General features: G+C 38.2%; 2 protein-coding genes across 2 annotated transcripts; one reads left to right on the top strand and one right to left on the bottom strand.

The window, feature by feature from the left end:
- The first annotated feature begins 1,870 nt into the window (after positions 1-1,870).
- On the top strand, positions 1,871-3,147 carry LOC130993265 (putative gamma-glutamylcyclotransferase At3g02910). The gene is made up of 2 exons (XM_057918092.1): positions 1,871-2,873; positions 3,101-3,147. The coding sequence occupies exon 1, from the start codon at positions 2,193-2,195 to the stop codon at positions 2,712-2,714; it is 522 nt and encodes a 173-aa protein (XP_057774075.1). The 5' UTR covers positions 1,871-2,192; the 3' UTR covers positions 2,715-2,873; positions 3,101-3,147.
- A 902-nt stretch (positions 3,148-4,049) lies between these two features.
- On the bottom strand, positions 4,050-8,284 carry LOC130993266 (uncharacterized). Its single transcript, XM_057918093.1, has 5 exons — positions 7,843-8,284; positions 7,468-7,594; positions 6,023-6,116; positions 4,492-4,572; positions 4,050-4,413 (listed from the first exon to the last, which is right to left on the bottom strand). The coding sequence occupies exons 1-5, from the start codon at positions 7,874-7,876 to the stop codon at positions 4,279-4,281; spliced, it is 471 nt and encodes a 156-aa protein (XP_057774076.1). The 5' UTR covers positions 7,877-8,284; the 3' UTR covers positions 4,050-4,278.
- Positions 8,285-10,192: the final 1,908 nt, after the last annotated feature.

Genomic DNA, 10,192 nt, shown 5'->3' with positions numbered 1-10,192 from the left:
TTTTTAACAACGAATTCATTAAATTTCATAGATAATTAATCATATATTCATAATTTATAGTTTATATTTTGAAATGAGTTTATAGTCTAACCATACTCTATAAAAAATATTATATAACACGTTATGTTATAGTATACAAATATATTAAGCGTTAAAATATTTTTCTATATATATTTTTTGAAACAAATATTTTTCTATATTTATTTGTGACTTTTGCCTCTCTATTTGAATTAGAGGTGGTCTTGGGTGCAATCTTAGGCCTTGACCCACACTTTGATCCGAACTCGTATCATAATCCGAACCTTATAAATAACACTATTTTAACTGCAGATTAATTCGATTATACGATATATCCGATTATATCCAAATTTTTGTGTTTGAATTCAGACGTGGCTAGTATTTTAGAATAAGGATATGTGGTAGCATCACACTTACTTTCCTTGTCATGTGCCACAATATGACAATAGGGCAGAACAAAACAACGCAGAGCTGACGCATCACATTATTTTATTTAGATAACAAGAATGCACCAATTGCAATCTTCTTCCTTTTTTGAGTTGAACATGACGATACTTTACTTTTATAAAAGAGAAAAATACTACTATTCTCATGTCCACTGTATTTGAGATTTTTTTTATTTTGAATGTTCCATTGTAAGTGAAACTTTTTTTTTGGCAATTTTTTTTCCTTTAAACACCTTTTTCACTTATTTACTTGCACACAAAATACATCTCTCTTAATTCTCGTGCCCAAAAAAAGATCTCACTTACAGTGGGACGGAGGGAGTAATCACTTAACTTAATGCTTCACTCCCATTACAATTTCTATTTTTCAATTATATTTTCCGTACAAACTTGTGACACTACAAATTTGAAAATATATTACTCCCTCCGTCCCGCTATTCATGGCCTGTTTCTTTTCGGCACGGGAACTAAGGAGAGTTATATTAGTAGATAAGTTGTATGCCCACATATTTAATTTATGATTAATTAGTTTTAAATATTGTTAATAAAAGAACATTTGTTCCTCCAAAATTATCTGTTGTTGCCGCCGGCGCTTTCATCACCGGCGAGGCCGGCGCCGGCGCCGCCACCGCCTCCCCTTCACCCTACACCCCCAAATCCATCTACAGATCTGAACTCCAAGTACTTAGAGAATCAAAACGCAGAGAAACATCCACAGATCCGAAACACAAATCAAAATTAACAACAAAAAATGCTACATTTCCAACTCCAAGTACTCAAGAGATCAACGCAGATTGAGCGAATCGAAGTCAAATCCTCCGAGGAGGACGAAATTGAGAAGAGGAAGATCTGAAATCTAAATCTGGACAGGAGGTGAAGGGTGGAAGAGAGAGAGAGAGAGGTGTGCTAGGTTAGGCGAGAACAGTGGAGGATAAGAGAGGCGGTGGAGGAGAGAAGCTAGGAGGGAGAACGGAGGTGGAGCTCGGCGGCAGATCGAGACCATGGTCACGCCGGAGCTTCTGTGCGACCCAGTGGATGAAAGGGGAGGGTGGAAGCGGTGGGTGAATCCAGCGAGGCGGGCGGAGGGCGAATGCTGGAGGCGACCTGAGGGCGTCGGAGGTGGGAGCGCGGAGGCGGCACTAGGGCGGCGGGAGGGTGCAGGCGGCGAGAGAGAGGAGGCGGTGAGAGGGAGAGGCTGAAGTGGAGAGAGAGAGAATGGGGGGGGGGAGAGGCGTGATTTGAGATTGAGATTTAGGGTTAGATAAAATTTTTTAGGTATTTATAGGTTGATTAGTGTGAATGTTAATTGAGCCCTAATTATATCTAAAATTAGAAACAGGCCATCAATATTGGGACAGCCCAAAAAGGAAAACAGGCCATCAATAATGGGACGGAGGGAGTATTTTATATGATAATTTTTTAACATATATAAAAAAGCATAGTGAATTATTAAATGAGATGAAAATAATAATAGTATTTACCAAAAAATAAAAATAAAAATCATAACATAATTTAGAGGAAATGACAATCACATAGGTCGGCGGGCCCACGCCTAAGTTTTATTTGTCTCAACTCAACACAAAACGGCAAAGCAGATACGGCCACGGCCATGGATACGCACATATATATACAGGTACAACAGCAGCGGAGCAATCATTCCAATGCTGAATTACCGTACGAGAATATCATAATTCTCTCACCATTTCTGCAGCCAAAAATAATTCCGCCATGGGGGTGCCGGCCGCGGCGACGCTGATTTTCACCTACGGCACTCTGAAGCAGGGCTTCTCCAACCACGCCCTCCTCCAGGAGATGATGGCCTCCGGCGACGCCGCATTCGTCGGCGCCGCCCGCACCCTGCAGCGGCTCCCCCTCGTGTGCGGTCCCTACCGCGTCCCCTTCCTCCTCAACCTCCCCGGCCGCGGCCACCGCGTCTCCGGCGAGCTCTACGCCGTGTCCCCGGCGGCGCTGGCCAGGATGGACGAGCTCGAGGGGATCGGGCGGGGCCACTACGAGCGGCTGCCGATCGAGATCGAGACGGCGAGCGTGGAGGTGGAGGCGTACTACGCGCACCGGAGCTACGCGGAGGCGATGTGGCTGAGGAGCGGCGAGGAGGCGTATAACTGCTACACGGAGAAAGCGGCCAAGGGATACGTGAAGCGTAAGGATCGCCCTCAACATCTTACTTTCCTCGACCAAATTCGCCTCTTTCTTTCCGATTCGGCCCAGCCCGAACCCCTTTTGCATTAGGATCCCATCCGGCCCGGCCCGGGCCCCCTATTTTATTTACTAGTACAATTTTTCTTTTTCTTTTTCTGCTCCCCACCATTTTTAGGTTACAATTTCTGCTTCTTTTTATTGTTTAATACTCCTACTTTATAACATATGACGTGCTTCTGCACGGAATATGTAATTACTCCCTCCGTCCCGGCTTTTGGTATCCAGTTGAGAACGACACGGATTTTAATAAAGTGATTGATATGTTGTGAGTGGAATAAGGGTCCCACATTTTATGTGAGAGTTAAAATAATTAAAGTGGAGTAAGGGCCTCACCTACTTTTACCAAAAATAGAAATGGATACCAAAATGTGGGACATCTAAAAAAGGAAAGTTGGATACTAAAAGCTGGGACGGAGGGAGTATTATGTAAAGAAACAGAAAAGACTTTATATCTTGGAGGCAAGTGTTTCGCGTTTCTCTCTTGTTTGCTTTTAGGCAATTGTCATCCAACTACTGAAACCAATTGAAATAATGAAAAATAAATTATGAATACAATGAAATAATTTTACACCTACGGTTTAAATTCACTGCAAAATGAAACATAATTTACTAGATTTCTACTTAGCTAAACTGGACCAACATGTGTCCATTCAATTGCTAGTAACACAAAATTACTAGACTTCTACTGAACTAAATTGGACCACTTAACTATTATATCAATCTATGAGACTAAAATTCATGAATCTCACACTCAAGATAAATTAGTTCATGAGTGTCCTATTCAAGGTGACCTAAAGGTGAAATAGACTGATTATCAATTAGAATGTTGAAACAAACTGCTATTCAACAATGACACTTTGCACTTAATAATTGGTGTTGAATGCAGTGAGTTCTACCTATATTTATAGAAGTCTTGAAACTTGATTACTAACAATAGAAAGGCTAAAAACGTGGTTGATCGAACGCAAAACAAAACCTAATCTTCTCTTCCTATTCTCAAACTTTTAACTAATTCTTCTTTTTTATTCCGTTTAGCCTATAACCAAATTAATATGCTGCAAAACAAACAACACATATTTTCCAAAATACAAAGAATATTATATCTAATGAAGAAGACAAAATTTAACAAAAACCGAAATTATTTAGATTCAATAAATTAACTCTAATCAACCAATTATATTATAAATATAACAACTTACGGATAGAATCTTTACATATCGTGCAAAACCAAAATTTAGTCAAATTTTGATAATCTACATGCTATTATCCTTTTAAATTATGTAGGTGGGTGGGTGAATATAAAATGTCTTATTGATTTGTAGCAAACACACAAGTAGCAATCAGTGATTTACTACACATTCTCTATTAGGAAAATAAAATGTCAAATAGCAAATAAGCTCCTGAAACTCGAATATGCCATGAACAAGTAATATCTCTAGTTGAGGTGTTCTCATAGTGAAGTTTGTCCAAGGAGATAAACTGTTATGCAATGCAAGCATCCATTTACATGTGTAATAACATGCTCAACAAACCAACTCTTAAAACGGGAAAGATCGAACATGCTGCAACCATGGAGATGTAAGAAAAACAGTTCTTACAATGCAGCTTCTTCAGCGTCAGTCTCAACAGGCACCTGGGGCAGATTATTGCCGCCCCGCAAACGGGTGGAGACATTGTCAATAGCAGAGTTGAGTTGGCTGATTTTCTCATTTAAGGTCTGCCGGGTTTTCTGAAATTTCAGAATGAGAATGATCAAAAAAATGGTGGGTGATCAGAGCAAGAAAGTTGCAGCAGATATGACCATTACCTCTAAACCTTCATCATAGTAAATCGGTCGCTTGGCCCTCCTAAATCCATATTCGTCTTCATTTAGCAAAGATCTTCTTATCTTAAAACACAAATAAAATCAGAGTATATAACTTGAATCAATGTAATGTATGTTAGTGCAATAAATTTTGACATATATCATGCTTTTGTGTGCATCTCTCAGCAGCATCTTTGTTTGCCAAAACTATATTTTGTGCAAAAGAATAATTTCTCTCACATAATCAGTGAAGCACTAAACTCAATGTGATTAATAGCTTTCATTCCAGGGGAAAAAAATAAACTGCATTGGGCAGAAAGATTTGATTTAAATTTACTATTAATGGCTCCTGGGGGTTCAAACACAGCTTCACGTTGATGTTTGGCCTACTAAGCTGATTTCAACAGGAACAAAACAGGTCTGACTAAGTAAAGAATGTTTCAACAAATTGCATATTCCCGGATGCAGTCTGATATTAAGAACAGGTCGTAAGTAAGGTCGATAATTAATCCATTTGAAACACATCCTAGTGATAATGAAAGGGTCTAATATTTCTGTCATCATTTATAAAGTTTCAGCAAAATCTTTTCAACTTGCATGTCATGTATTTTGCAGAAGATCCAAATGGATCTTACAAAAAGTATACAAAGCGAACTAATGATAAAATAACTCATTCATTGGCAAACCCTGTCAAGCCAAAAAAATAAAACTAAAAATAGATGCTTAAAGTTGCATTAGTGACTGTAGACTTATGAAAAGAGATGCAATGAGCTAAATTCAGTTGCTATATAAAGCTCAAACTCAAGTTGTCTGAATTTCACTTTGTGTTTGTTTTAGGAACATCCCACAATAAACACCAATTCCTGGCACGAAAGTTCTTTCCGAAATATGCTCTCACTCTATTCCTGACTCTCAGGAGTCTCAACAACTTTTTTGACTAGTGATGTCAACAAACATAAACTTCCACCTTTTTTCAGCTTCTCGTCAGTCAAAGTGAATATACAGTATGAGATGGAGAGGAGTATGACTAAAGAGATCAGTACATTCCAGAGCAATGCTGACACCAAGATGGCAGCAAACCAGAAGTAGGTAGCCAGACCATGGAGAGGGTTTCTATTGACAGAGTGAGACTTATGTTACACAATACCAGCACTAATTTATAAATGACTTCTAACCTCCTGTAGGGAGAGGAATCTTCATTAGGAATTATCAAGATTCTAAATATTGGCGTGTTCCTTATCTTGCAGTTCTAGCTTTGATATTTAACAATTTCATGGCATTTTCCCTTTTTCTCAACACATCATCAGATTCTGAGACTGAGGAATCCATCATCTTATTGTTACAGTAATCAGGATTCAGGCAAACTCCATGGTAACAATTAGCTTACAACAGTGTACAGCTTATTAGTAAAGGACATTCTTTTACCTCATAAATATAATACAGCATGACCAAACAGATCCTGAAGGTGCTTTAGAAGTTTGTTTTGGGATCAAACAAAATGTAGCACTTGAGTTTTAAAAGATATGAAACTTACCTGTGGAGCAAAAATATATGCAAGTGTTCCAAATACTGCACCTCCTAGAAGGAAACCAGCTGCAAAATCAGACCCATTTCCACCACTACGGTCACTGCAAGTATAAAGGGAAGATCTTATAAATCAACAGATAGTGCCACTTATAGCTGGTAAAAGGCACCAACAATTTATGTCATGAAGAAACAACCAATTTCATTACTTCAGCATATTGTTAGCTCAGATAAAAGAGTGTAAAATACATACATAACAAGACAGAAAAGAGATTTTTCTTCATAATTTTATGCCATTTTTCATGATTGGAGCTTGCATCATAGAAGATGAAAAAGAAAGAGAGCAGAACAATCTTCCAATCCATTTGCAGCAGCCGAAGGCAATGAGTACAAGCATAACAGCTATAGCAGGAGCAAGATATGAATTTAAGTTGCAGAGAGATAACACCCATATGAATACGACTAATTCTCCAGAAAATAATGATAGAGCTACATGCATCATGTCAGTGTCCACCATAGATAACTCTAGCTAGACATAGAGAATTCAAAATGTGAGAAAGGTGGTTAACTTTGACCAAATATAATAACAAACTTGCTTCCAACTAAAGTCCTCAACCTGCTGTGACACACACCAAGAAATTGCATGACCTAAAACAACCAAACAGACTTAACTAGTTAACTGTCCTCAAACAATTTACCTCAAAACATCATCCTTCATGCCTGAATCGATTTCTTTGTATTGACTTTAAATAGTATAGAACAAACTCAAATATCATTTTTCAATACACAATGCTTCAAGGATCCCAAATTCTACCATAGAGTAAGGGAATGAATGCAGCAGCATGAACATAGCAAGCTAGATTAGAGTAGCATTACATCATTCCTCATGTGCCAAGGTAGAGGAGGATAAATGACTAGAAACTTTAGCTAGAACAACCATCTATGACTTATCAAAGCCATGTGTTACATGACCACGAACTCCATGATCCAGTCAAGTCAAACACAAGTGTTCCCCTCAAAAACAAGAAGTAAAACTTAGAAGGTGTTTTACTCATAGTCAATAGCTCAGCTGAAGCTTTTATGAAGTAGATAGCAACTCTCAGAGGGTGCTCCGTAGGTATAAACAACCATGCAATGTAAAGTTGAAGAGTAGTCAATAGCAACCCAAAATGGATCGATAAACCGATTATCAATTCAAATAGTATTCACCATCCGTTTTCCACTTTTTTTCCATATATAAGTATATAACTATTCTAAAACAGCACATCTACTGACAACCTGATAGGGAGGGTTTTACCCTAAAGGGTACATTAAGACTACTATGATCTGATTTTATAAAATAATTCTAAGGGATCTGTGGAGTGCACAGTTGCATCATTTTACGAGTGCGTGCTTATTTATATTCTTCCTATTAATTCACACAACTTCTAGATATACTGGCAAGGAATTTCATACTTATATTCAGCACAAATGGACAAATTACGGTTGGTCCGACTCTTGCTCCGAATCGTTAACAGCTGCGTCTTGACCAAAGCACCGGAGTTCACCATCGAAATACCGCTGGTCTTGACATGATTTCCACCTGCAATAAAACCGAGATAATACTCAACAATCTTACCTCAACACCAAAACAAACAGAAATCAATTTGTGCGTTACGACACCTCACGTATTCTAAATCTCGTGCTTAAAGTTTAAATAATTTGGATAGAAAGTAGAATATTAATTAAACCTGAGCACAAGGCGAAGTACACAATATTAATGGGGGGAGGGGAGAGGAGTTTCGTGGAAGATCGCAAAGAATCCACAAACAGAAGCGTCAAAATTATTACCGGAAATAGAAAATGGAACCACCGCGGAGGCCATCGGAAATGTGATGAGCAGAAATACCACAGTTACAGACGCAGCGGGGAGCGGGGGAGAGAGAGAGAGAGAGAGAGAGAGAGATTTTCACTAAACTAAAATAGAAACAGATAAGAAGCGGGATTTATGGGGAAAATATCCAGCTTATGCTTATTTTTCTTTAGCACGGGAAAAAATTACAATTACAAATATGCTTAAAAGAGGGCCTTTTTAAAGCGGATTGCTTCGTTTTTTTCATATGTTGAAATGGAGTTATTCTGAATTTTTATTTTGAAAAACATATAAATAGATACTATAGAGTTATATTGCTCCAATAAAATTAAAAATATTATCCATTTTGGGGTGAAAGAGTTGAGATTATTGGAAAAAGGGGCCAAGATAAATTGCTTTGGTTTCTTCGCACCCTCGTTTCGTTCGTTTCTTACTTTCTTTATTGCCTTTATTTATGTGTACACCAACACAAATCATTGCCTTGTTTACAAGGTCCTTGTTTGCATACGGGTAGACTTTTTTTTTTTTTAAAGGTAAAATTAACATAGCTAAAGAAAAGGAGGAGTACAAGGGGTACTCAAGCCCTTACAAAATGAAGCAAAAAACAATCGATCAACGTTGAGAGAGAAATTTAAGACAGCTTCGAAGAAAGACAACTAAAAAGATCTAAAAATCACTCATTGAACGAATAGCAAAACAGACTAGGATAAAAAGCTTTAAGCCATCATGTGCTAATGATAATACCATCCAACGGTGGATGGTAGACTTTGTGGAGAGTCGCGGACATTCTAGTGTACCGGGGGACTGAAGCAGGCTTCAATTTTAGAGTTGGGCACAAAGAAAGAAGTATGTGGCCAATTCAAAAAAAAAGTGAAAATTTAAAATTGATTAATAGTAACTTTTAAAAAATGTGATTGTTGCCTCCCCGATGGCTTCTTCCTCTTCTTTCTTTTTCTTTTTTTTTAATTTTATTCTCATTCTATAAATACACATGTTTCCTACTTATTTTTTACATCAAATATTTCTTTCTTCTCCCATTTTCTCATCTTTTTATTTTATTTCAGATTTTCTTCCCATCTTTCACTTCTCAAAAATAGATCGTTAATTCAACGAGTACTTCAAAAATAAAGTCCACTTTTCGGGCAATCCCACTTCTTCCCCGATGAGTTTCTCGTCTTTCTTTCAAGGCTCGAATGCTTTCGTTACAGGCCTTGATGGTATCAACTTGAACGAAACAAATTTAGCTCAAGACGACGATGTAGCAAAAATTCTGTCACTCCCAAAACGAAAAGATCACGAATCGAGTACACCGCGGCAGAGACTGAGCTAGTGTGTATGTTGTGGGCGGAGGCTACCAACAACTCCAACAAAGATGCCGACCACAAGGCACTCACATATTAGAGAAATATAACTCAGCAGGGGTTCAACGAAGCTCGACCTACTGTCACTCGACTCACTCCTCAACACGACAACAATCAGATCAAATCTCACATTCAACATGTCCAAAAGGACGTCAAGTAGTGGGAGTCGATCTATGAAAATTGTCTTTCCACTTGGGGGAGTGGAATAAGTGATTATCAAATCACTGAACATGCATAGGAGAGCTATAATGCCAACTACAGAGGAGGCAGATTCGAGTATTTCAAAGCTTGGCAGATTCTACACGAATCTCAATGCTTCGTCTATCGACAAGGATGTCCACTTGTCGAAGTGTTCCAAGGGCTCGGATAGACAAGGCACGACACATCATCTGAGCCAAGCATAACGATGAGGCCAAACACAACAAAAGAAATGGGAAGAAGGTAGAGTCCTCGACGAACGGGGAAAATGCTCAATACTACGACGCAATTGACTGTGTCGTCAAATGAATCGAGCTCTTCAGCATCACTCAAAAGTAAGCTCTCGATTATAAAAATGAAGCTCTCGATTTCAAAATTTTCAACACAGACACTTCAAAGATGGATAAACGACAATTGCCAGTGCACAATTTATTGTTCGAAGAAATGATGAAGCATAGATGATTGATATAGTTTTTTAATTATTGTAATTTTATTTTAATTATTGTATTCATTTTAATTATTATATTTAATTTTAATTAATGTAATGTGACCATTATAATTTTAATGAAATGTTGAATTTTAAAATTGAAAAGGAAAAATTGATGAAAAATTGAAAATGAGAAAATTAGAGCCCATCGGTTGTGGAGTGGGGGCTCTAAAAGCATCCATATCGGTGGGCTCATAAGGCTGACTCGAGTCAGCCCTTGCAATGAGCGGGCTGATGCGACCTCCACTGACTCGAGTTGCGGCTCATACGAATGAGCCAGGC

Source organism: Salvia miltiorrhiza, chromosome 7, assembly GCF_028751815.1.
Source record: "Salvia miltiorrhiza cultivar Shanhuang (shh) chromosome 7, IMPLAD_Smil_shh, whole genome shotgun sequence".
Lineage (NCBI taxonomy): Eukaryota > Viridiplantae > Streptophyta > Magnoliopsida > Lamiales > Lamiaceae > Salvia > Salvia miltiorrhiza.
This window is presented reverse-complemented; position numbering and strand designations above follow the sequence as displayed.

Coding starts and splice junctions, on each gene's coding strand:
- LOC130993265 (XM_057918092.1), top strand. CDS start 2,193: ATGGGGGTGCCGGCCGCGGCGACGCTGATTTTCACCTACGGCACTCTG.
- LOC130993266 (XM_057918093.1), bottom strand. CDS start 7,876: ATGGCCTCCGCGGTGGTTCCATTTTCTATTTCCG. Junction 6,117..7,467: donor TCCATTTGTGCTGAATATAA/GTATGAAATTCC, acceptor TTATACTTGCAG/TGACCGTAGTGGTGGAAATG. Junction 4,414..4,491: donor ACTATGATGAAGGTTTAGAG/GTAATGGTCATA, acceptor CTGAAATTTCAG/AAAACCCGGCAGACCTTAAA.